Source organism: Podarcis filfolensis, assembly GCF_964270895.1.
Source record: "Podarcis filfolensis genome assembly, chromosome: 11".
Lineage (NCBI taxonomy): Eukaryota > Metazoa > Chordata > Lepidosauria > Squamata > Lacertidae > Podarcis > Podarcis filfolensis.
In genome coordinates, this window is record NC_139613.1 from 55,777,861 (window position 1) to 55,804,161 (window position 26,301).

General features: G+C 41.7%; 1 protein-coding gene across 9 annotated transcripts in view; it reads left to right on the forward strand.

The window, feature by feature from the left end:
• Window positions 1-26,301, forward strand: part of AGTPBP1 (ATP/GTP binding carboxypeptidase 1) — a 70,388-nt gene that overhangs the window by 24,120 nt on the left and 19,967 nt on the right. For 5 of the 9 annotated variants that reach the window (XM_083576523.1, XM_083576520.1, XM_083576521.1 and 2 more), the window contains 13 exons: window positions 2,910-3,037; window positions 3,699-3,766; window positions 5,345-5,408; window positions 10,851-10,997; window positions 12,192-12,323; window positions 13,717-13,810; window positions 15,882-15,919; window positions 16,771-16,979; window positions 18,994-19,171; window positions 20,768-20,859; window positions 21,751-21,867; window positions 23,445-24,151; window positions 25,129-25,167. In XM_083576523.1, coding sequence (XP_083432649.1) covers window positions 2,910-3,037; window positions 3,699-3,766; window positions 5,345-5,408; window positions 10,851-10,997; window positions 12,192-12,323; window positions 13,717-13,810; window positions 15,882-15,919; window positions 16,771-16,979; window positions 18,994-19,171; window positions 20,768-20,859; window positions 21,751-21,867; window positions 23,445-24,151; window positions 25,129-25,167 — 2,013 coding nt within the window. The remainder of the gene's footprint in view (window positions 1-2,909; window positions 3,038-3,698; window positions 3,767-5,344; window positions 5,409-10,850; window positions 10,998-12,191; window positions 12,324-13,716; window positions 13,811-15,881; window positions 15,920-16,770; window positions 16,980-18,993; window positions 19,172-20,767; window positions 20,860-21,750; window positions 21,868-23,444; window positions 24,152-25,128; window positions 25,168-26,301) is intronic. The other 4 variants (XM_083576526.1, XM_083576527.1, XM_083576524.1 and 1 more) reach the window with 1 other exon arrangement.

Sequence of the window (26,301 nt, forward strand, 5' to 3'; positions counted from 1 at the left end):
TCCTTCCAGATTGGTGGGCGGCTTTAATTGTGCAAGTAGCACATACAATTTTGTAATCAGGATTATGCCAGTTGTGCGAAGTTGCCAATTTTGACGTGATGTAATAGAGCTTGGAACCTTGAGATACCTTTTACCTGCTGCACTGACCCTTGGTTATTTGAATGTGTGCCAGTGTATCAGTTTCTGTGTTGCTGCATGTTTTACTGCAGTATCTATGCAGGAGTACAGTGGTACCTCATGTTGCGTAACCTCCAGGTTATGCAGGAAACCCAGAAGTGGGTTTGCCACTTGTGTGTGCGCAGAAGCAGTCCTTCGGTTACGAAATTTTCGGGACTCCAAAACAGATCCCATTTGTAACCGGAGGTACCTCTGTTTGTGGCTGCCTCTTACTAGAATAGTTTTGTGAATTTTAGATGAAGCTTGTTTATACCCCAACCTCCACCAAGTTCCTGGGGTATCTTACAAGTATTTGATTGAAATACAGCCATATGTCAGCAGGGATAGCCAGCACAGTACCCTCCAGATGTTGGTGGGCTCTGCCTCCCTCTATCCCTGGCCATTGGCAACTCTTGCTGGGTTTGGCGAGAGTTGGAGTCCAACATCATCTGGAAGGCACCACATTGACAATGTCTGTCTTAGAGCAACTTGGTGGTAAATACAGAATCATTTTCTAACTGCAGTTGAACTGTTTTCAGGCTGCTGAGCAAAGAATAGTAATTTATCATATCTTTGGTAAACCAGCAGTGGCAGTATTTATTAAACGAGTGCCATATACTTTTAGTTTTATTGCAGCTAACCATATTTCATTGTAACGTGTATAACAAATTGTCACTTGCTGTATAAGCTAGCTGCATGGTAAGCCGACAAGCAGAATGGCTTATGGTGCCAGTTAAAATGCAACAGGAACATTTTGTCACTCTAGAAAGGCAATGGCAAGGGAAAGTTACATAACGATATCACTCCAAAAATAATGTGTGTACTTTTACCAGTGGAGTCACATTTTGGACGTCATTAATGGCTTAAAGATTGTGTTACACTGTAGATGCTTAGAGGTAAGTTGAGGTGTGTGTGTAAAAGTGTGTAAGAGATCCATGACTGTTCTGAGCCCTGATGATGACTCAGTGGACTTGTTAGGAGTATTGCCATTTGAGCATTCCAGTAAATAAAATAATCTGTTTTCAGATAATAGGTCTAGAATTCATGACAACTTCATACTAACTCAATTGCTTAAAAATACCATCCTGGGTTGAAACTGATCTGTGAACATTTCGATGATTATGTCAATCTATGCAAAATCAACACTTATTTCAAACCAACCAACCAACCAACCTAAAGTGCTATTTGTAACTAGTCCAGTGCAGCCCTGTCTCCATGGATGCTTTTGTGTATCTTCTTGCTTTAAAGCAAGGATGGGAAGCCTGTGGTCCTCTATATTCACTCATTCCCAAGGAGTGAATATTGGCTAGGGCTGGTGAGAGTTGGGAGTCAGCAGCAACTGGAGGGGGCACCGTCAGCCACCCCTGCCTTAAAGGCTACTGGTAAAGACACAGAGACATATGCCTAGCCTGACAAGGCAAAATGAATTTTGTCCTGAACTGGGGTGAGAGGAAGAGGTGAACACAGAGGTATCCTCACCTCCTGGATTTCAGACCAGGTAAAGCAAGATGTTAAGTGATATCGTTAGCATCAGATACTTGAGTCTGCCCCTGATGTGAAATCCAGTTGGCCTATTTTAGTTTGAGAGTTTCAAAAGACAGCTGCCTCTGGATCCATTACAGAGAGTAGAATTACTTTCCTTTAAAATGAAAACATTTTACGTTATAAATATTCTTAATTAAATGTATTATAAAATGAAAAACATTGCTTAATCACATTCCCACATCTCAGTGTGGAAGCCAATGTAAATTACTGGGCTGCCTGATAAAGCTAAAATTTATTTGAATAAACTTCCACTTTTTTGCAGTTTATATTTCTTCTCTTGGGGTATGTTAAGGCTACATAATGGATTAATTAATGGACCTTTTGATACTAATCAGAACTGAAATTCTGCCAAGATGGGAAATTCTTGTTGCCTCAACTAGAGATGGTGTGAAAGTCTGTCTGAGGCTGGCTTGGAATAGAAACCAAGGTGTTAATAGGACCTGAATCCAAACTGGAGACAAGTCTTCAAATGTCTACCCTTCCTCTCCAGAGCTTTCAGGAATTCTTAGAAGATGAAGTTTCATACCATCACCAGCACTCCCTCCCCTGCTTTTCGAAAGCAGCAGCAATGTCAAAAGGCAAAATGGAGGATTTTTCTCTCCTGTTTTCCCATCAGAAATTCTGGGTGTAATGGATTCTAGGATGGTAGCCCTGGCTAAGAGTGTGACGTCACAATGGATAACTGGAACCTTTAAAGCATGGGTCACCCAACTTTTTTGGACCAATAGATGCATCACAAATTTTGAGAGGGTGTTGTGGGTGCCAGTCAAAAATTGGCTGCCAAGTGGGTGTAGCATAACACCAAATGGCTGTGATAGGGTGGCATGGCATAACAGAAAATTAGAGAGTACAGTAATTGCTACTCCCCTGTCCCAACAACATCATGGTTATCAGTAGAAGTTGGCTTCAGGCCCTGATTGTGAACGGGCTTAACTTGTTCAATTTCTGCTTCTCATACAGCCCTTAAAGGCACAAGGACCCTGTTTTTCCACAGCGTTAACCTTAAACGAAGACCAAGGCTACATTCTTACCTGAGAGTAATTAACTAATTATTAATTTTTGGATCATCACCCTAATGTTAAGCGTTCCTAAAATGCCACTCTGAAAAATGCCTGTCATATTAAAAGTGACAATATCTAATAATAATAGTAATAATAATAATAATAATAATAATAATAATAATAATAATAATAATTTATTTGCTCCAGTCTAACAAACAATTCTCGGATTCTGAGTTTGCTGTCGCAACTGGAAAAGATCAACACAGAATGTTTAGTGGAAGCAGACACTACCAGATATGTTACATCAAAAATTCTCCACCTGGCTCAGAGTCAAGGTAAATAGTTGTACATTGAAATCAGCCTTTAAATTTATATGCACTTTACTCTTGAAAATATTCTGTATATAATATATGTATGTCATCCTATACGTCATGGTACAGAGTTACGTTCTGATTGTAAATTGTAGTCAGTATGCTTGCATACATAGAACGAAACACTTTTTTTTCTTGCTTAGAAGATGTAGTCACTTAGCTCAGGCTGGATGTAGACACATCAAAGAAGCGTTTCAGTTTAAAACGTTGTAAATTTAAACTGGGAAAACGAGTAGAGAAAAATAGGACTCCACATCGCCATCTGGTGGCACAATGTTATATCGCATATATAACGCTTGCTTTTCCTTTAACAGTCTAGCTGAGTTCTCAGTATTTAAAAAGTTCCCTTTTTATAATGAGGTTCATTCCTAATATTAGTCTTCTTTTACTGTAATTTCTGTTGATGCAGATAGGTAGGAATTATTACATTGTTAAAAGGAATAATTTCAAGCATCTGGTATTTTTGCAATGTAGATTGTTATTTATTAATTAAAGTAATCACCATTGGGGATTAAAAACATTTTTTACTGTTGCACTTTATGCTTTTCAGCAGCTACTATCTGGTTGCCCACATTTGAAATTAATTTCCTGGTTTATCAAGTGCTCACATGTATTTAACTTTCAGAAAAAATCAGGAAGGAAATGACTGCAAAAGGTTCAACTGGAATAGAAGTTATTCTATCAACTTTAGAGGTACTATTTTTATTTTAAAAACTAATTTATGGTAAAATAGTGGGTCGGTATAACTTAAGTTTCTTGCACAGTTTCAATTTCTAAAGTTTGCTTCTCAGTCAGAGTAGTCACTCTGTTCACTGGATTTTCATGTTTGGGATAGAGTAAGAAGTTTGTTACTTTCCTTTAAAGTAGATGTTAGAGATTTTAGCTATAGCAACTTCTTTTTAAATGAAACATTCAAAACTTAACACAAAGTTAATGGTGTCCCAAAGTAATGGCATTTAAAAGAATTGATAGTTTTGGTTAATTGTCCAGTGCCACTGTTAAGATGTGATTTGAAAACCTAGCGTAGAGCATTGATGTCAGAGATAGAGCTGTCATTTTTTATATCTAAAACAGGCATAGGCAAACTTCGGCCCTCCAGATGTTTGGGACTACAATTCCCATCATCCATAGCTAACAGGACCAGTGGTAAAGGATGATGGGAACTGTAGTCCCAAACATCTGGAGGACCAGAGTTTGCCTATGCCTGATCTAAAATATTACTGCATTTATATTCATGGTCCTGATTCTGGAATTTTAGTACTTTTTAAAGCTTTAAGTCAAGGCAAGGCAATGTGTGGCCCTCCAGATGTTGTTAGACTTTAGCTGCCATAATGCCTGACCATTGACCACAGTGGTGGGACGGATGGGAGTTGTGAATCCCAACAACATTGTGAGGGCACCAGGATCTCCATCACAGTGCTTTAAGAATACGTGCTTGCATATTTGTTGTTGTTTAGTCGTTAAGTCGTGTCCGACTCTTCGTGACCCCATGGACCAGAGCACGCCAGGCACTCCTGTCTTCTGCTGCCTCCCGCAGTTTGGTCAAACTCATGCTTGTAGCTTCGAGAACACTGTCCAACCATCTCGTCCTCTGTCATCCCCTTCTCCATGTGCCCTCAATCTTTCCCAACATCAGGGTCTTTTCCAGGGAGTCTTCTCTTCTCATGAGGTGGCCAAAGTATTGGAGCCTCAGCTTCACGATCTGTCCTTCCAGTGAGCACTCAAGGCTGATTTCCTTCAGAATGGATAGGTTTGATCTTCTTGCAGTCCATAGGACTCTCAAGAGTCTCCTCCAGCACCATAATTCAAAAGCATCAATTCTTCAGCGATCAGCCTTCTTTATGGTCCAGCTCTCACTTACATACATCACTACTGGGAAAACCATGGCTTTAACTATATGGGCCTTTGTCGGCAAGGTGATGTCTCTGCTTTTTAAGATGCTGTCTAGGTTTGTCATTGCTTTTCTCCCAAGAAGCAGGCGTCTTTTAATTTTGTGGCTGCTGTCACCATCTGCAGTGATCATGGAGCCCAAGAAAGTAAAATCTCTCACTGCCTCCATTTGTTCACCTTCTATTTGCAAGGAGGTGATGGGACCAGTGGCCATGATCTTAGTTTTTTTGATGTTGAGCTTCAGACCACATTTTGCGCTCTCTTTCACCCTCATTAAGAGGTTCTATAATTCCTCCTCACTTTCTGCCATCAGAAAGTGTTTGTAGATATGTATTATGAAAGGTATAATATGATAACTATGAAATATTCTGTTCATTTCAGAATACCCGAGATCTTCAGACTACACTAAATATCTTGAACATCCTAAATGAACTGGTGGCAGCAGGTGTGTTTTTATATTAAATTGCAAATTTGTAACATCTGTCTAGGCTTGTAGTGTCTTTTATCTAATAAATGTGAATTGTTATAGTCTTAGATAGTTTAGAAACACTTGCGTAGCTAAGGTTTTCTGCCATAAAGAGAATAAATACTTCATGTGGTCTTTTATATATGACCGGCCTTATACATGTGACCTTATACTTGTGACTATATTATTAAAAAGTGACCTTATACTTGTGACTATATTATTAAAAAGTAAGAGTTGTTAGAAGGGATGCGGGTGGCGCTGTGGGTTAAACCACAGAGCCTAGGACTTGCCAATCAGAAGGTCGGCAGTTTGAATCCCCGCAACGGGGTGAGCTCCCGTTGCTTGGTCCCTGCTCCTGCCAGCCTAGCAGTTTGAAAGCACGTCTAAGTGCAAGTAGATAAATAGGTACCGCTCCGGCGGGAAGGTAAACGGTGTTTCCGTGTGCTGCTTAAAGAATGTTTATTGCTCAGATAAGCCTTGGCGTCCAGCCCGCTTCGGTTGCGCAGTTCTGCTGGGCCTCCAGACTTCAAAGGCCACATTCCAAAGGCTCTGAGCAAACGCAGAGTTTAACACAGCGGTCAGAGAAAGCTGCAAACCTCCAATGCTTTCCTTCAGTGTGCTTAAATAAAATCCACTCAGGATCTTAGCAACTAGAAGCAGTTTTTATTTACAGCAGACTATCCATTGTCTATCACAGCGAACAGCATCGTGAAAACACGTCCTCTCTCCTCAAAAGCGAAAGTAGAGAGAAAAAACAAAGGCTGGAGACTCTCGGATATGACGTGTCTCCCCCCTCCTCCCAATTTGTAGGCAGGGCGTACACTCTGAGCTGTTTAACCCTGTAAGCTCAGGTTCTCCTCACACCCCCTCTCGCCTTTCACTACTGTGGGGAAAGTATGTACAGAACTTACCCCCAACTCCAAACCACCACAAAACTCCCCATGACGCTGGAAGCTTAAAGGTTTGGTAAATCCATCGGCCAAGTTAATGTGACTGGCACAATACTTCAGCCGAATCAAACCTGACTGAACACTCTGGCACACATTTTGGAAGTGTATGTCCAGATGCTTGGTTCTGTCCTTAAATTGCGCAGATTCAGCCAATTTCAAACAAGGTTGATTGTCTTCCCAAACCGTGATGGGCAAGCTACAATCCCCATAGATCTCTTGCACCAAGCATCTATAGAACTCTAGTTCCCGGCACAAATCAGACAGTGCACTGAATTCAGCCTCAGTAGAAGACAGCGCAATGAGACTTTGCTTCCGGGACTTCCACCCAATTAGTGACTTCCCAAACTTTACCACCAACCCAGACACAGACTTGCGGTCCTGCGAATTCGCCCAGTCACTGTCTGCATAGCATGTGAGCTTTGCCTCACCTTCAGCTGGCAGCTTAAGACAGAAGTCTTTGGTATGCTGCAGGTAGCGCAGTACCCACTTGATACCGTGCCAAGCACTCACACTGGGCTTTGACGTTTCCCTACTTAGCAGGTTGGTAGCAAAGGCAATGTCTGATCTGCTCCATTGGGACAGATACAACAGACTACCTAGAGCTGACTGAAAGAGCTCAGCATTCTCAAACTCGGCACTTTCTGCTTGCTGGCTATCTTTCACAAAGTTCGTCTCCATAGGTGTCCGAACTCCTGCACAATCGGACATTCTGAACTTCTCAAGCAACTGCTCAATCTTGCCTTTCTGACTGAGCAAGAAGCTACCATCCTCAGTTCTCGCTATCTGCATGCCCAGGTAGATCCTTACTGCACCCAGGTTCTTGAGCTGAAACCGCTTCCCAAGCACTTTGGCAAACTTCTGCACCTGTTTGTCTGCCTTTCCAATGTGGATGATGTCATCAACGAAAAATAACACCAATTCCTGTGTGTCTCCTGATCCTCTAAGGAACAGGCAACTGTCAGCAAGACTCTTCCTGAAACCTAGCTTCACCAAAGCTTCATTCAGGCACAAGTTCCAATTCCTGGCCGACTGCTTCAGGCTGTAAATTGACTTGTGAAGTTTCCACACAGTACCTTGCTCATTGCCCTCAAACCCTGGAGGAGGAAGCATGTACAGATCCTCCTGGAGGTCCGAGTTCATGTAAGCAACGTCCACATCAAAATGATGCACCAGCAACCCTCTTTGTGCAGCAATGGCCAAGAGCAAACGTAGAGATTCACTCCTACAGGTGGGAGCATAAGTTTCCGTATAATGCAACCCCCTGCGCTGCGTGAATCCTCTCGCCACTAATCTGGCCTTATACTGCGGTTCTCTTGTCGCAGTGGGTTTAAGACGGTAAACCCAGCGGCTACCCACGGCCTGTTTCCCCACCGGCAACTTCGTGAGGGAGAACACACCTAGAGACTCCATTGAGTTCATTTCCTTCTGCATCGCCTCATGCCATTTCCTGGCTTCTTCCTGAGACAGTTTCTGAACATCCTCAAAACTCTCGGGTTCACACTGTGCCATTCCGACCCACACGCTAGTGACGGCAAACCTTTCAGGAGGTTTCCCCTTGGTTGTCCGAGCTGAACGACGCAGCACTACTTCAGGAACCCCCTCTGACCCACTGGGGCCAGCCAGAACGTCCTTAGCATCAGAGAGCTCCCCCTCTGACTTACTGCGCCTTCTGGACTTCTCAGCCGAACCTGTGGGGGAAGGTGGAGCACTGCGTTGCTCAATCTTCACAGCCTTGGGAGAAGTTCTCCCCTCTGCCTGCACTGGGTCTGAACTCTGAGCCTCAGTAGCAGGTTCAACCTCTTCCTCTTCTGTATCGGCAGAGTCAAGCAGACTCTCTGACAGGATGTCAGGATTCCCATGTATCCTTGCCCGGCATCAAACAAAAGAGCTGCGGACATCTCCCCTAGAGTCCTGTTCCGTCTTTCCGCAATCCCGTTCTGTTGGGGAGAGTGCGGAGAGGACAATCTGTGTTGAATCCCCTTTTTGTGGAAGAAACTTTGCAGTGCAGACCCGGTGAACTCCTCACCGCGATCGCTCTGAAAGTTTTGCACCCGTGTGGAAAACTGCAGTTCCACAGCCACAATCCAGTCTTTGATTAGCGGCGCAGCTTCATTTTTGTGTCGGATCGTGAAGATCCAGGAGTTGCGTGTATGGTCATCAATCAGAACCAGCGCAAATTTGGCTCCGCCCATCCTGGTCACAGACATCGGACCTGACAAATCTGCATGAATTAATTGAAAAGCCCTAGTGGTCACCCTCTCAGACCTTGGGTATGTGCACGTTTTCACCTTTGCGGACTTGCACGCTCTGCAATCTAGAAACTTAGCACATGATTTCATTTTGCACCCTTGCGTACACTCTGGGATCTTCTTCACTGACCCCCAGGACACGTGACCCATGCGTCGGTGCCATAAGTGAGCACACACATCATGAACTGGAACATTGGCACACTGTGCTCGAGCCACCTCCGTGTCACCTGTACCTGCAAAAGAAGCATCTAGCACAAACTAGTTGCTGTCCATTCTTAGAAATAGAACACTTATTGTTCTCAAAACACACTTTGTAGTTCTCAGCAAGAAGGGCGCTGACAGACAGCAACGCGCACGACAGTCCTGGAACAACAAAAGCTTGGATCGAATCCTGTAAGAAAGAACAAAACAGTGAGCCAGTCTGCGTGAGTGGGTGTCGAGTCCCATCTGCTAAACAGACAGTCTTCCCAGAAGTTACAGAGGTGCAGTTCTCCAGGAATCCTGCAGATGGCACTAAATTATGGGAAGCTCCACTGTCTATGACAAAAGCCAGCACAGCATCCTGTTGACAACTCTTGACTACAGCAATAGAGGCTGCCAAATGTTTGTGTTCAGTGTCTCTGCTAGCTGCCTTCGGCTTGCCTTTCCCACGCTTTGAAGAAGAGCTCTTTATCTGGTTGCTACGGGAGACGGCCTTCGGCTGTTCCTGTGCCTCCACTGGACATTCTCTCACCAGATGGGAGGGGGAGCCACAGCGATAACAGCGGCGACGCGTAGCAACAGCACTCACAGCTCCCTCTTCAGCCATTCCTGCGTTCCCAGCACCCCCACCTTTGGGTGTACAGCCTGGGCCTGCACGCTCCCCAGCACTCTGGTTGTAGGCCTCTACATCACACGGCCCCTCAGAGACAAAGCAGCTACTCCCAGCTGTAACTTCAGGAACATGGCCAGCAGCTCCCACTGGGCTCTCGGCTTCCTCCCTGCTCTCGGCTTTCTCCCGGCCCTGGGCTCCTGCTGAGCTTTCACACAGACTCCTCAGCACCTGCCAGGCGGCCTGAGCCGACTCAACGCCCTCCAGGTGGGGCAACAGCAAAGCGTCCACGCTTGCTCTCAACATGCAGAGCTCTCTTTGCATTCTTTGCTCTCTATCTTGCAGCAAAGCAGCCTCCAGGCCTGCTGCGTCATCTTCAGTAGCAATTGGCGTGGGTGGGGCCGGCTCCTTCTGGGCTATACTCCAGAGCCCTGTGGCCAAAAACCACCCCCTTACTCTCCTAACCCAGATATCCCAGGACTGGGTTGTGAGCTTTTCAAACGGAGCATCATAAAAGTCCTGGAGCTCAGCCATCTCCTCCCCCAGTGCTCCCATGAGGCTTTTAAAGTACTCACGCGTACCAGCCAGCTTCAGAGGAGAGGCCTCCATTGGCTCTTTGCAGCACACAGCTTTTCAGCCAGTTTCCCTGCTTTCTCCCAGGCAAAGCCTCAAAGCAGGACTTTTTTTCTCCGGCAGCAAAAACAGCAGCTTCTCAACTTTCACAGCCTCTTTAAGCACACAGCAGGCATCAAAGCAGCTTCTTCTAATTGCAGTTACTGTGGCCCATAACCTAAAGAATGTTTATTGCTCAGATAAGCCTTGGCGTCCAGCCCGCTTCGGTTGTGCAGTTCTGCTGGGCCTCCGGACTTCAAAGGCCACATTCCAAAGGCTCTGAGCAAACGCAGAGTTTAACACAGCGGTCAGAGAAAGCTGCAAACCTCCAATGCTTTCCTTCAGTGTGCTTAAATAAAATCCACTCAGGATCTTACCAACTAGAAGCAGTTTTTATTTACAGCAGACTATCCATTGTCTATCACAGCGAACAGCATCGTGAAAACACGTCCTCTCTCCTCAAAAGCGAAAGTAGAGAGAAAAAACAAAGGCTGGAGACTCTCGGATATGACGTGTCTCCCCCCTCCTCCCAATTTGTAGGCAGGGCGTACACTCTGAGCTGTTTAACCCTGTAAGCTCAGGTTCGCCTCACATACTGCTCTGGTTCGCCAGAAGCGGCTTAGTCATGCTGGCCACATGTCCCAGAAGCTGTACGCCAGCTCCCTTGGCCAATAAAGCGAGATGAGTGCCTCAACCCCAGAGTTGGACCTAATGGTCAGGGGTCCCTTTACCTTTAAGAGTTGGTAGTAAAATCTGAATACCTTAGCATTGCTGCTAATGGCTCACGTTCTATTTCTAGGCAGTAGCAGAAGAACAAGTGTTCTTGTTTCTAGAGGAGGGACACAGATTTTACTGCAATTGCTTGTGAATGTCAGCAAAGAATCCCCTCCAAATGAAGAATTAATGGTGCTGCTTCATTCTCTTCTTGCAAAAATTGGCCCAAAAGGTAAGTCAAACCTAACTAAAATCCTCTTGCATATGTTGTCTTTGTGGAGCTGCCATCGTGTGGCTTTCCCAGGCTCGGAACCCCTGCAAAAAAAGAACTCATTCTGCTACTGGCACTGTTCAATAAAAGCTGTGACTGCTTCTTCTGCAAGTCTGTTCTACTAAGGATTAGCAGATAGTGACATTCCCATAAGCCACTTGTTTTTAACTTGATTGTGTTCAGGACTGGACACACAATGCAAACTGGGCTTAGTTCCCTCCCCACAAAACTGCACCCTACCATTGGAAGAACAGTGGTGGAACTGAGTGGGGAGGCGCCAACATCTCACTCTCCTTCCAGTGGCTACTGCAGGTGTGATACCGTTTGTATGCAGCGAGATTGTGTAATGGAAGGGGGGAAATGGATAGCAAGGTAGGAAAATAAACTGAAGGTACTCTAATTTAACCATATGACTATGAAGGAGGCTTTCAAATTCATATGGGGAACAGTTTCGGCAAGCTAAAGCTAAACTGGGGGCCACTTGAGGCACCTGAATTAGTAAATTGGTTCTTGCATCATTTGCACAGATTTGCTATAGGTTGTGCTGGTCTCTTTTCCCAAAAAGTCCATGGCCAGGAATTGAATTTTGGGCCTCTGCTTAGCTTGGGCTGTTTTACTGAGCAATAGCCCTATATAGAGCCTTCTTGGTACCAAACTATGTTACTGAGATCAACCCATGCACGGGGCTGGAAGGGAAACAAATCAAGTGAATATTGTTCAGAGACTAACATGAACTTCTTTTCCAACTTCTGTGGATAATTCATTCTCCTGTGCTGTGTGATTTGTGGGTTTTGTCACGGCAGTCTCCCTGTTTTGGTTGCCAGTTTGTTTCTTGGTTCAGTACAGTCGTTCACATCAATGTTTAAAGCCCTGTATAACTTAGACCCCCAAATATCTGAAAGATGACCCTCCCTCTCCACTGAGGTGTGTCTACCACCATCATTATTCAGCTTCTGCTATGTGCTGAAGAGGCATGTCTTTACTAAGGTCATTGTAACCTACCCTGGGTCTTATGGTGGTAAGGCAGGAAATTTTATAAATGAGAAAATAAGTTTTGCCGTTTTTTAATCTAAAAAGCTGTGGCCAGCTAACCCCCACCCCAAATTATAGTTTTCATGGGTTCTAATATTGCTGCTGTTCCTTTTGAATTTCCAGATAAAAAATTTGGAGTAAAAGCCAGAGTTAATGGTGCTTTAAATATAACTCTTAACCTAGTGAAACAGAACTTGCAGAATCAAAGGTTAATATTACCTTGTCTCCAAGTTTTACGAGTCTACTCAACTAATTGTAAGTACCGTGACATTCTTCTCTTAGTGTATCTCAGTTTTCAAAGATGTTTAATATGAAAGATCAAAGGACCTTCATCTCCCATTTACATTAGTGCTGAAAGCTAGTAGGCATTTTCTTTTCTTATAAAAATCTGTATGTTGGCTTTCTAACTCCTGAGCATGGAATGTTGCTGAGTAGATATGTAGATCTAGCAGTTTTAGTGGGTAGAGGGAAAAAGATTTTGCCAGCCTTGAAGTTCAGTTCTGCACATGTGTACTTTTGCCCCATTGAATTCAATTTGGAATACAGCCTCCACCTTAGTTAAATGTTGAATTGCTAACATTAACCATACTTAATGATAACCAGGATTCCCTTGAAGTTTTGCCAGCAACCTTGCACTGGTGTTAGGCATTATTAATTTACTTCCAATGTAACCCTCTAGAGTGGTTAAGGACAAGGGGAATTCTGTAACAGGAGGAGAAGGGCTTAGAGTTAGGATCCTTTGGCCCAGTGCCTTAATCACAATTAAGCAAGAATTGTGTCTCAGCATAGTAAAATTTCCAGAAATGCTGAAGCTGTGAAAAAAAGTTTCAAAATGTTCAAAAACCAAGGCACAGGTTCTGATAGGTGCAGGTGCTCTGGAAACAATAGCCAACAGGCGCATATCTGCAAAACATAGTTAACATTCCAGTGTAATAGCAGATGTTCTGCATTAGAGTTTACACATATACCATATTTTTCGCTCTATAGGGCGCACCGGACCATAGGGCACACTTAGTTTTTTTTTGGGGGGGGGAATAAAGAAAAAAAATATTACCCCCCCCCCCCAGCCCCAAAGAGCAAAGAAGCCAAGACAGCCAGCGGGATCCATCCCTTTTTAGCTGCGGGGCTGGGGCGGGGGAAGGTTGTGTGCAACCTCGCCTTCGCTCCCGGAGCTTGCTGCTATCCCGCCGGGCTCTGAAGGCTTGCGGATAGCTGCCCAAAGCCCGGGGTGCACAGCGCTGCGCTCCCCGGGATTCGGGCTGCTGCCTGCTATCTGCAAGCCTTCTGAGCCTGGCGGGAACTCCCGCCACGCTCTGAAGGCTTGCGGATAGCTTCCTGAAGCCTGGAGAGCGAAAGCCTGCATTCGCTCCATAGGACGCACACACATTTCCCCTTCATTTTTGGAGGGGAAAAAGTGCGTCCTATAGAGCGAAAAATACGGTAAGTAGCATTTAGGTATCCTGAAACTTCACTAGACATGTGCATACAGAATTGCAAGTTGAATGCTTAGTTTTGGGATTTTTATGCTAAGTTAGTGAAATATAAATAGGTAAGATGGTGTTTTGGTTATATTTGCCTTGCTTCAAGTGTAAGCATTTATATCTATAACTTTGCACTTTGGTGTAACTTTTTTTTTATAAAATTTCAGCTGTAAATGCTGTATCCTTGGGCAGGAATGGACTCGTGGAATTGATATTTAAGATAATTGGTCCTTTTAGCAAAAAGAACACCAGTCTTATGAAGTGAGTAGAAAATCTGAATATATATATTTTTTAATATTGTGGACCGTATTTATTTTAATACAACATTGCTGTTTTGTGCTGCTGTTTTGTTAACTTTGACATTTGTTCGTTTTGTAGTTTTGTTTTACAACTTTAATGTAAATTGCACCTGATTTAATTGTGATACTTTTTGTAACCCACCCTGGGGTCATTTGGTGAAGAGTGGGGTGTAAGTACAACCAGTAGATGAATAAAGCCCAGCGTTTGTGGTGGGGAGGAAAATGTGATTTGTATGGGTCAGTTGAAGTCATTTTGCTAAACGAGTCTTTAAAAACAATTGAATCAATTCATCTCTGTTTTCAAATATTTGTCCTTGAGACTTAATATACTGAAATAGCCTATCTACTGCTTTCATAGGCCACAATCCAGAGAACCATGTGGCTTGTTCTGTGTGCCCTACAGGGCTTTGGGTCCCGTCCCCCCCCCCACAAGTTCCTTCTAGCAAAAACCAGCACCTGATACATTCACAGAACTAAGGAAGAATGAATTGATGATAACATAAATGCACCAGACAATCTATATTTAACATCTGAATTCTTAATTACGTACCCAAAAGACATGCAGCCTGATCATTTGCACATGTGTTTTGAATTAAGGCCCACTGATGTCCATGTGATTACCTAAGTTTTTTTTCCTTTTTCTTTTTTTCCCATTACTTCTGAATTTTATTAACCAATGAAGATTGGGTGGTATTTGATACTCAATTGTTTATGCATTTTTTATTGGTTTTGTTTTGTTTTTTTTATTCAAAGTTATAACAAGACATATTATCCAAAAAACATATCCTTACCCCCCCCCCATTTTTCCTCCTTCCCCCTCCCCCCCAAAACCCACCCCCCATCCCACCTCTCGACTTCCCTCAGTTCCAGTCTTTGGTTTCTCTAATATTGCTATTTTCTGCATGTTACAAAGTTGTATAGATCCTCAAACTGTTTAGCTGATTATTATCAGTAAAAAAAAAATTGTGGATGTTTATTCAAAACCTGCCAAGGAGTCCAATTCGCTTTGTTGCGTCTTCAGATACTTTGTGAAAGGTTCCCATTCATCCTTAAAGTCACAGTTATCCTTGTCCCGTAGCTTATATGTCAATTTTGCCAGTTCTGCGTAGTCCATCAATTTTTCTTGCCATGATTCTTTAGTTGGGGTTTCTTCAGTCTTCCATCCTTGTGCGACCAGAACTCTCGCGGCCGTGGTCACATACATGAAGATGTTTTTCAACTTTTTTGGCAGGTCTTTCCCTACAATCCCCAACAAAAATGCCTCGGGTTTTTAAACAAATGTTAAATGGAACATTTTCTTCAATTCATTGTATATCATTTCCCAAAAATTTTTAATTACCTTACACTCCCACCACATATGATAAAATGTTCCCTCCTTTTCCTTACACTTCCAACATATATTTGAACTAGTTTTGTACATTTTCCCTAACTGCACTGGTGTTGTGTACCATCTGTACATCATCTTCATGTAGTTCTCCTTCAATAGGGAACAATCTGTAAATTTTAAGTCAGTTTTCCATAATTTAACCCAATCTTCCATCATAATGTTGTGACCTACGTCTTGTGCCCATTTAATGAGATTACCTAAGTTATTTCAACACAGGTAGAGAACTTTTAGCCCACAGGTGGGAAATGACTCGGGCCCTCCCCATCCTGTCTGTGGCCTTCTCTCCTCTGCCCTGTCCTCCCATGCGCTAACTAAGCTTGAAAAAACTTCCGCTGTGCTGAATTTTTGTGTTGGAGGGGGGCAAGGAGGGGAGGCGTGGCAGCTGGAAAAACATGGTGAGTATGAATGTGCTCTGTGCCCGGTTCTTGTGCATATTAGCCATTTAACTCACACTACCCCCAAGATACTTGCTGTTGCAGGTAAACCAAACTTATGGAATATAAAACAAATTAAAATTCATTTTCAACACTTGATCATGTTTAGAATTGCAGTCACATGCAGAGGTAGGATGCTTATCAATGATCAGGAATGTTACCTAAATCTAATAGTTTGTCTGTTTTTTGTTTGTCTATATTTATATTCGCAGAGTTGCTTTAGACACCCTTGCTGCATTGCTAAAATCAAGTAAGTGTGTGCCTTAATATTTCAGAAGATATGGAATGTGAGCAGATTAAAATAAGTTTTGCTGGCAATCACCCTGTGTTTACACAGGTAAAACTGAAAATAAACAATTTAAAGATTGCAGCTTAGTAGCCAGTACTGTGTATTGAAAGACTCAGCAATTCTGTGATTATTATATCAGTGAGCTGTTCTGATGAGGGAATAGAACAAAATATTTAGAAAATGCATACATCTGTTAGGCACACTTTGGATTAATCTCTGTTTTGCAGTACTCATCATGCTATTTGGAATTGCTTCCAATATCTATTTTTATTGATTGAGGGTTATTGAAAATTGCAGTTTGTTTCCTAAACTTTCTCCAGTTTGTTCAGAAATGTATATATTCATCCTGGCCTTCCATTTTAATTTTCCAACACTGAGAGTTAAGTTGGGATGAAAGAATGTTAAATGGACCCAGCGAGTTTAATAACCTAAGTGGGAATTTGATTCAAGTGTCCCCAGTCTAAGTCTAATACTCTGATAGCTACCTCACACTGATGTAATAACTGTTCATGGCTAAAGCTTGGTATGGGCAGATAAGTCTATTTCTTGTCTGTGCCAATTTTGCTTATGTTCATACGTTCATTCCATCTTGTTCTCACAGCAATCACAGCAATCAGCAAATTTTTTTAAAACGCATATGGGGGATATTTAAGTGCATATTTTATTACAAGGTAATCTCAGTGTATGCATTTCTAAATGTATTTTATCCTAAAAGACATTTTTTAAAAAAGATTTACATATTTTGGTACATTTTGGCATGTTGTAACTGCTTATAGTTTCTTGAGATCTCTTGATTTTTTTCCCCATCTAAGAAACAAATGCAAGGAAAGCCGTAGACAGAGGCTATGTCCAAATGCTCTTGACAATTTACGTCGACTGGCATCGCCATGATAGTCGGCATAGACACATGTTGATCCGCAAGGGCATCTTGCAGTCTATAAAGAGCATTACAAACATCAAGTTGGGAAGAAAAGCATTCATTGATGTCAATGGGATGAAAATTCTGTACAACACTTCACAAGTAAGTGTTTAAAAAGCTTATATTACTATGAATGCACAGTGAAGCATATTTATATGTACCATTAAGATGGTAATACAAAGTTGTCTGTGTGCATGTCCCAATACATGGGTAAAATCGTGAAAGTTGTATTATTGCTATTCTTCATCAACTGAAAAATCATCATACATCACAGTAAATGCATTCAATCTCATCCACTACTTTTGACATTATAAATTTAAATTAATCTGTACTTGACAGTTCATTTACCCAATCACCTCATCTCTTAACAATTGATATCCCTGTTCTGTATTAATCTGTTTAGTCCTCTATGAATCTTTATTATCACTATCAAGGAATCATGCTCAAAAAAAGAGTGGTGGTGGATTTTAAGAAAGGGAAGAAGTATGTATAGAGAAGGTACACTAAAAAAAAATCTTTAAAAGCTATTTTTAAAGAATTGTATCTTAGAAAGGGTTAGTGCGGAACTTCAGATAGTTTTTGAGGGAGACTCAATTGGAGACAAAAAGCTGATTTCAATGTATCGTACCTTGGAAGTCGAACGGAATCCGTTCTGGAAGTCCATTCGACTTCCAAAACTTTCGGAAACAAAAGCGAGGCTTCTGATTGGCTGCAGAAAGGTCCTGCAGCCAATTGGAAGCCACGGAAACCCCATTGGACGTTCGGCTTCCAAAAGAATGTTCTAAAACCAGAACACTCACTTCCAGGTTTCGATCTTTTGGGAGCCAATTTGTTCAGGAGCCAAGGCATTTGAGATCCAAGGTACGACTGTACTGTACTTAAAAGCAGTGTGATGGCCTCAATGTCTGCATTGTTCTTGGTGCTAAGACTGAACCAGCCCACCTCTATCTACTGCAAATGCAGCAGCAAAATGAAATGCAAAAATCTGCTGAATGTTATGCCAGTTCTTCCCTCAATCTTCTTGGGAGCAGATTCTACACCTGTGCTGCTATTGATTTGTTCCAAACTGAATTATGACGTTCTAGTTTTTACAGTTATGCAAGGCCATTTGTCTTGAAATTGGATTCTATACATTATTGGGTACTTGACCTACTTGAAGTTGGTTAACATACGTAATCAGGAATTTGGTCATAGACTTTTTGCAGAAGCATTTGAACCAAGACCGAACATATGTCCTTTGCAACATTTTGCAGTATGTTGGTAAACTGCAGTCATTCTTGAACATCTAGTGGAAAAACCTCCTTGCTGCTTGAACTTTGATTTTAATTCCATTAATAGTTCTGCTTCAGTGATTCCAGCATCTCTACCTTGTATCAGGAGGACATGAGATTTACCTTGTTCTTTCCCAACTTCCTAGGGCTATGGCGCCCTTTGAACTTGAGCAATAGTTCATGAATGATATTCATTTCACTGGAGTTATGCTACAATTTTTACTGATACGGTTATGTGGCAGTTAGCAGTTCCCAGTTAGCAGTTATGTGTCACTGAAATTTGGGTTGGTAGTTCCTATTCTTTGGAGCTCTGTCCCTGTATGTGTTGCACAGGCACCAAATTTATATATTTTTCCAACACTTACTGAAAACTTTGTTTTTTTTCTCAGGCCTTGATTAGACTGCATTCTATCTCCATTCTAAGTTTACTCTACTATATACTTAAGTTTGTGATTTGTATCTGTAACTGTCTTTTATTGTATTCTGTGTATTGCCTATGTGAACTGCTTAGATCAGGCATGGCTAAACCTGGCCCTCCAGATGTTTTGGGACTACAACTCCCATCATCCCTAGCTAACAGGACCCAGTGGTCAGGGATGATGGGAATTGTAGTCCCAAAACATCTGGAGGGCCAATTTTGGCCATGCCTGACTTAGATCATTTGAAGGTGTGTGTATATTAATAATGACAATACATAATCAAGGCAAATATTCCATCATAAAATGAAGAGATTTCTTCAAGAGTTCCTATTCCTAGCATTTTACCACAGTAGAACTATAGTGCACAAACAGTGAAATTATTTGACATGCAGTGCTTTGTTTTATAATGCTTGTTTATTGTACTAGGAATGCCTTGCGGTAAGGACGCTTGATCCACTGGTCAACACATCCAGTCTAATCATGAGAAAATGTTATCCTAAAAACCGTCTTCCACTGCCAACCATTAAAAGTGCTTTCCATTTCCAACTACCTGTCATCCCTCTTAATGGTCCAGTGTATCAGCTGTATAGTTTGCCTCCTGAAGGTATGCTTAATTTTGAAACATCATGGTCTTGTGTATATCTGCTTTCCTATGAGAATTAGGGAAAAACATAGACACAGAAGCTTACAATTATCTGGTTGTTCTAGCAGCCTACTGTTGAAGTCATAATACTACACAGTTCAATGCAGAATGTCGTTATTTTTTTTAAAAAAAACCAACAACCTTATATCCCCCTTTTAAAGAAAAGGTTATATATTTAGATGATTGAAATTTATGCCTCATAAATAGGAGACCAAAATGTGACACCTCAGTTTTCATTTTGATTAAGTAAAATCAAAAACACAAAGATAAATTCTGCAACAAAGTTTGTTGCCTTTTGAAATCTTTAGAGTGTATAACAAGCCTGACAGATCCAAAAGAATGAGTCTGAAAATGTGTGCTGTATATCCTGAATTCATTTTATTAATCCAGCATTCAGAACATTAAAATTATAATTTGCTTGTGTATCTCAGAAGTGAAAGTACTTTTACACTTCATCCACTTAAGGTTTGAAGTTGACAATGAATGGGTGCATTGGGGAGTATGGTCTAGTGTACAGCCATGTGTACGGTCTTCTCGAAGTGTATCTAAAATAAAAAGTTGTGCTGCCATTCATGAATTGAAGACATACACTTTGGTAGAAATGGTGGGGATGGAATGGGTTAAGCCCGCAGGCTATTTTTCTCACAAATACAACTTTTCCTGAATCTGCATTGCATGCATGCATGCACACATACATAATTTTATTTGTATGCCACCTTTCCCTAGTTCAAACTATGTTCAAGGTGGCTTATAACCTGAAAAACATTTACATAATTACAAATATAACAAATGCAGTCCTAAACAATAAATAAAACACATCAAAATGTACACAACCAAATTGAACAATTTTCACTAAACATAAAGGTACCAAAAAAATAAATAAGTAACAACAACCACCACCGCCCGCAACACACTCCCTGAAGCATTACCCCAGCCCAAGAGTCTGGTTAGCAGCCTCAACTTTTGTAGAGTGAGTCAGGTAAGGCACCTCCCTCCCAGGCCAGGTGAAAAAGGCCTGCAAGGCAGGGAGCAGGTCTTCCAGGACTCACAACCAATGCAGGTTTTGGAGCATGCTTTTGTCAAGATAAATGTAATTCCACCCTTAAAAGGCCTTGCTCTAAAACTGCCGAATTTGTTCATATTTAAATAATCCTGTATAGGAACAGTTACATAAGCCATCATTCTATTCTGTACTCCCCTGGGCTTCTACTTGAGGTGCCTTATTCAAGGATGCTGGAGTGCCTCAGAAGGACAAAAACTACCAGATTTCTTTCTACTCTCTGGATGATACAGAGAACAACTTTCAATAGCTTGCATAGCCTTAGCTGTTCTGTTCTACCTTACATTGTTCGTGTCCTCTTATGTTTAACAGATTTGTTCTGTAACATTGAGAAACTGTGTAATTACATATGCAGCATGTGGTCTCATTTAACTTCATAAGTAGTATTAGGTTTCAGTTGGAGAGTGAAAAGTTTCACATGCATCATTTCTTTTCTGGGATGTACATGTTGTAGAAAACGTACATCTGCCCTACTTATAGAGCATTTTATATCACAGTGGATGACGTAGTAGATGAAAGTGATGACAATGATGACGCCGAAACAGAGTCCGAGATTGAAAATGATAATGAAGATGATATAGATTTTAAGGTTAGTGGAACTGAGGGCATACTACTCAAATATTGCGCAATTACTTTCATTAGCTTTCAGAAAAATTGCGTGTGCGTGCATTGTGTTTTCCAAATCATAAATTTGCTTGTGAATTAATTGTAAAAACAATCGGGGAAGGGACAGGTGTTGTGTTGTGTTGTTTCGAGCAAAGCATTTTGACAATGTGCGTTGAGCCATTTGTCTGAACTCTCAATGTGTGGATGGGGGGTAGTGATACATACATGGAAGCCACAGCCCAACATCATTGTGCATATTAGCCCCCCGTCTCCAACCATCCCCATACTGTGTGACAAAGGAAGCTTCTCTTCTCTTCATTTGATCATTATTAGATTCGTCCATGCACTTGGGAAAACTTTTATCAGGTGCTCCCGTTATGCAGAGGGCTTTGTTCACAAGCATAACTGAAGATGCCTAATATCAGTTACACTTTGTCACTTTAACAAGAGCAGAAGGGTAAGCCATGGCCATACAGAAGAAGAGGGAAGGGGGATCATGTGAGCTAAAGCTTTGCTCATGCTTCTTCACATCACACTGAACCAAACTTTAGCATGACGTGAACCAGCTCACTCTGTATATTTTTACTCACAATACATCACACTTCCAACAAATCAGGGCATTAACCAGTATGTTAGCATCTTGTTGTAAAATCATTTAAATGGGTTGAACGGAGGAAGATTCCTACTTTTGGGATCCATTCCATTATCAGCTCGCCAGTCAATAAGAGCTTTTGTGTATTTTCTCTTGAGGTGCAAAAGAACCTTATTTGCAGTATGAAGAAAATACTAGACATTCTCAGTAACCTTAAACTGGAAATTGTATCGTGTATCCCACAGATCTTTTAATAATGCAAGTTCACTTCCTCCCCAACAGAATGATGACATAGAGACTGATATCAACAAACTGAAACCAAAGCAGGAATTGGGGCGATCAGTGGAAGATCTGAAAATGTATGAACAGTTCTTCCCAGAACTTATAGAGGACTTTCAGGTACAGACATTAGTATCTTTAAATAATAATAATAATAAAAGCATAGTTTAGGAGTCTTGCTAAGATGCGTTTTATTTGGCTGCTACTTCTATTGAAATACAAATGAGCATTCAAAGCTTGCAGAGTTGCTATTCAAACAACTGAACTGGAGAAAGAAAATGAATTGCCACAGTAAGTACAAGCAGAAACCATTTTAGGTGTGTCCAGTTGATGCAATGTTGCTGACATGCAGGTCCTTTGGCACCCAGAAGAAGGCAGGATGGGGCATGTTTATTCACGCTCCACCGATGCTCACAGGGGCCGGGAACAGAACCCCCACATGAATTGGTTGCCACCTGTAAATAAACCTGCACATTTCTGTAAGTTAAAGTGGAGATCTTAAGGCAGGGATAGTCAGTGTGATGCCCTCCAGATCTTGATTGACTCCAACTCCCCATCAGCCCCACGTAGCAGGGCCAATGGTCAGGGATGCTGGGAGCTGGAGTCAGAAACATCTGGAGGGAACAGCACCTGCCTTTCCCGTAAGCTGTTAGAATGCTCTTTTGACACTTCCTTAGCATACCCCTCCTTTTTCTTCATAACATTGCTCACTTTCTACTCATCTGATTTCAGGCTTGTTGAAAGAAAAACACCTAATTAGACCTCCCTTTTTCTTTTCCTGCTACCCTTTCATCTTCCCTACGTGACTCCTTGAATGAATGGCCTTCACTTAATGGAATGCACTGTAACCAAGATTTCTAATAACCCTTTTCCAGCTAATTGTTTCTTCTCAGCACTCCTTCTTCAGCTATCTGCTGCTTTTGTTAATTTGTTAATTGTGTCTTTGGTTTCTGTGACATTTTTTCTTCCTGGTTCTCTTGATGTCTTTCTGAGTGCTGTCCCTTTCTGATGATTTCCCCTACTTTAACGGTCTTCTGACCTTATTTTTCTATTTTGTTTCTATGGCTTCACCAAGCACCTTTATATTGCTGACTCTTTCTTTTTCTCTCCACTTCTTTTTCATCCCCTGTCCTGTTTCACATCTTACTGGAAGCAGCTCCTGAGTGAATTTTTAAATCTAAAGATAACAAACTGATCTTGCCAATGGTGGGGCTCTTCATTTCCTGCCAAAGTCCAACATACCCTTTGCTGTCAGACTCAGAGATATTCTCTTTCCCTAAATGTAGCCTGTTGTCAGGGTCTACTCTTTTCCTTCTCAGAAATGCTAAGTAGGATAAGATATTTGCTATTTCTACATATTGCTAAATTGTTCCTTATGCTTGTAAAATGATTCCTTTTCCATTTCTGCGTTAGTGTGTAAGCTCTTTAGAAATACATCTCTATTCTCATTTTTTTCACATTCTGCTTGTTCTTGCAAACAAGTTCACCTGCATTTGGCGCCTCCTTTTTTATTCTGCTTCTAGGTATTCTGCTGCTGTTGCCTGGAAGTTTCTCCCTTCTTCCACTTTTGAAAACTTAAGACTGTAAGGTCTCTGGGCAGGAGTTTTGGTGTTATTTATGCATTGTTAAATCAAGTATCTAAATGTTCCTAATAATTATTTTCCCTTCTCTTTTTCCCTTCTCTCCTTAATGTTAAGGAGTGTGACTTAGTTTCCAAGGAACCAAAGCCTTTTTCACCCAATGTAACCCTAGGAGGGCCTATTGTTGTCCCTACCGCTGGAGAGGAGCCATCTCCAGCAAACCCTGCAACAGAAGTTCCCGTGAAGGAGGGTCCTCCTCTACAAACAGAGGACTGTAACAAAAGACCCATCTTTTTGGGTCTGGTAAACCGTGATAGCAACACGGACAATAGCTTACAGAATCAAAGCGATCGCAAGAAATTGTTCTCATCATGCCAGTGCCTAAACCATGAAATAGTTAGAGACTTTGACAGAATTTCGTTGCAAAATGCTTCCAAAAATGAGCACTCTTATAGTACAAGGGCCATGACCAAAAAAGAGTGTAAAACCAGCCTCAGCGAAGTTGCCTGTAATAAACCTTTTCAACACGCTTCATCCTGCGGAAGTGTGTTGTTTGAAGGACGGTCTGTCCAGCTGGGCAAGCTGTGCTGTTCTGGAGCAGAGCCTGAAGAGGAGGAAATTTCCTGCTCCATTTCTCTGGGAGAGCAAGTGATGCTGGAGGCGCCTGATAAGCTACAACTCCACGACCCAGAACTTTATATTGAGGTAGTGAAAAATACGAAGTCTGTTCCTGAATATTCAGAAGTGGCTTATCCTGATTATTTTGGACACTTTCCACCTCCGTTTAAAGAGCCTATTCTTGAAAGGCCTTACGGTGTGCAGAGGTGAGTTTCCCATTTCTCTTAACATGTTTCAAGGATTATCTAAAGCTACGATTTACAGTGGTACCTCTGGATGTGAACGGGATCCGTTCTGGAGCCCCGTTCGCATCCTGAGCAGAACGCAACCCGCATCTGCATGTGTCGCGATTCGCTGCTTCTGCACATGCGCGTGACGTTGTTTTGAGCGCATGCGCGAGCGGCAGAACCCAGAAGTAACCCGTTCCGTTACTTCCGGGTCACCGTGGAACGCAACCTGAAAATGTTCAACCTGAAACATATTTAACACGAGGTATGACTGTACTGTGAACAGTAAAATTAAATAAAATATTGTTTGGTTTATTGCAGAGCGTTTTTTTGTGAATGGAAGAGACTTTGAGCCAGTGCAGAGGAGTCCATTTCCCCTTATATCCCCCACAATTCAGACTATATCCCCCACAATGCGAACCTCCCTGAAACTGTCTTTGGGGATTTAGAAAGGGCTACAGAGGAAGTAAAGAACTGATAACACCCTGTTCCATGAGTGGGAACTCCCTTTGTCACTATTGTGCTTAGCTAATATGGGACAATGTTTTTTGAACACAGAATTTTGTTTTCTCTTAAGCTTCCTTCCCCCTTAACAATAATGAAGCCCACTGAGAACTTGGAATAAATATTCTGAAGTATATATATATATAAAGCAGGAGATAGATGTGGTGCAGTAGCAAACTGAGCTGAGCTGAGAAGCCCCCTGTCTAGCTCTCATTCTGCATGAACCTCAGTAAACTGTTAGCTTCAGTTTCCTTTTTTGCAGTGTTTGATTATAACAACAACCTGTTTCACAGGGAGGTGGTATAGCTTACTGGGTTAATGTATATAAATTGCCGTGAACATGCTAAAGTACTATGTTAATGCTAAGATCTGTTGTTGTGAAAAAGAAAAAAAAGGAGTTGGACTTCACAGGTGTTTCATAATCTCAAACTTTATTCCCTTTCTTCCACAAGGAAGAAGAGAATGGCTGGCAGTCACATGCGAACTCTGATGTATGTGAAAGAAATATTGGATATTTCTCCTTCATAACATCGGGGTCTCTTGAACTCCTTTTTGGCAATAGTTGGCAGTGAATGGGTGTGTGCAGTTTCCTTGAACCTTATTCCAAATTGATAGGGCAGAAAATCAATTTTTTTTTTTTAAAAAAAATGATCTTGGTTTCTCTCTTCTCTTTCAAAATCTTCCTTTCTTTTCCATAATGTCAAAAACACAGGGGGTTGCTCTAATACACAGTGTGAATTGCTACTAAAGCTTGTGGTGTGGTGCTATGTAGAATCTACAGTCATTCCAGAGTCCCAGCATGCTGTGCAGATAAGTAGAGCAACTGATGCTGGTCATTTGTTGACAAAACACTCAGAAAGACTTTGGGGAACCTTAAGATCTTGCTTTCATTTGTTCATAGGGCACCAGATGCAAATGTCCTAATCTTTAAACATTTTTGTGCTGTCATTCTTGATCCTGTGTTTAAGGTTAGAATTTGACTACAAGAAGGATTACAAGTATTTGCCTTACAAATTAGATCAGGTTTCATTTGCTACCGGAAGGGCCAGAGCTAGAAAATGCGATGGAGATGCCCTCTGCACCTCAGTTTTGGTTCAGCATTACCCCTTCTTGTTGCATATGTCTTGTGCAGTTACAAATGCAGTGACAACACATTCGTAACGGTGCCAAAGAATTTCATGTTAACGTGCGAGTTACAGATAAATGTAGCAACATTCATAGTTAAGGATTTGGTTTGCCTTGCGCTGTACGTTCAGTGAGTGAAAGATTCAAAGGTGTACTAGAAGTGTTGACGCTTCTGTTTGTTAGTTAGTCATGGCTCCAAAGAATCAAAGTTCCAAAATAATAAATAAGTGTAATTACAACTTGACCACTGAGAGATATTCAGTGTCTAGCTTAATACTATTTTTCAGGTTTTGGCAATACCCCCAAATCAGATAATGTTGGTCTCTGGTATTGAGAAAAATTAGGTAAGATAATTTCAAAAAAAATTGAATTGACTAGCGTCACAAGTAGACTTTGAAAGCATGTGCAAAACTATTCCATTAAAAGATGTGTTTTTCCTACTTTCCTTCTGAAACTATTTTAATATAATGACTGTGTTTACAGAATGCTGAACTATGGTT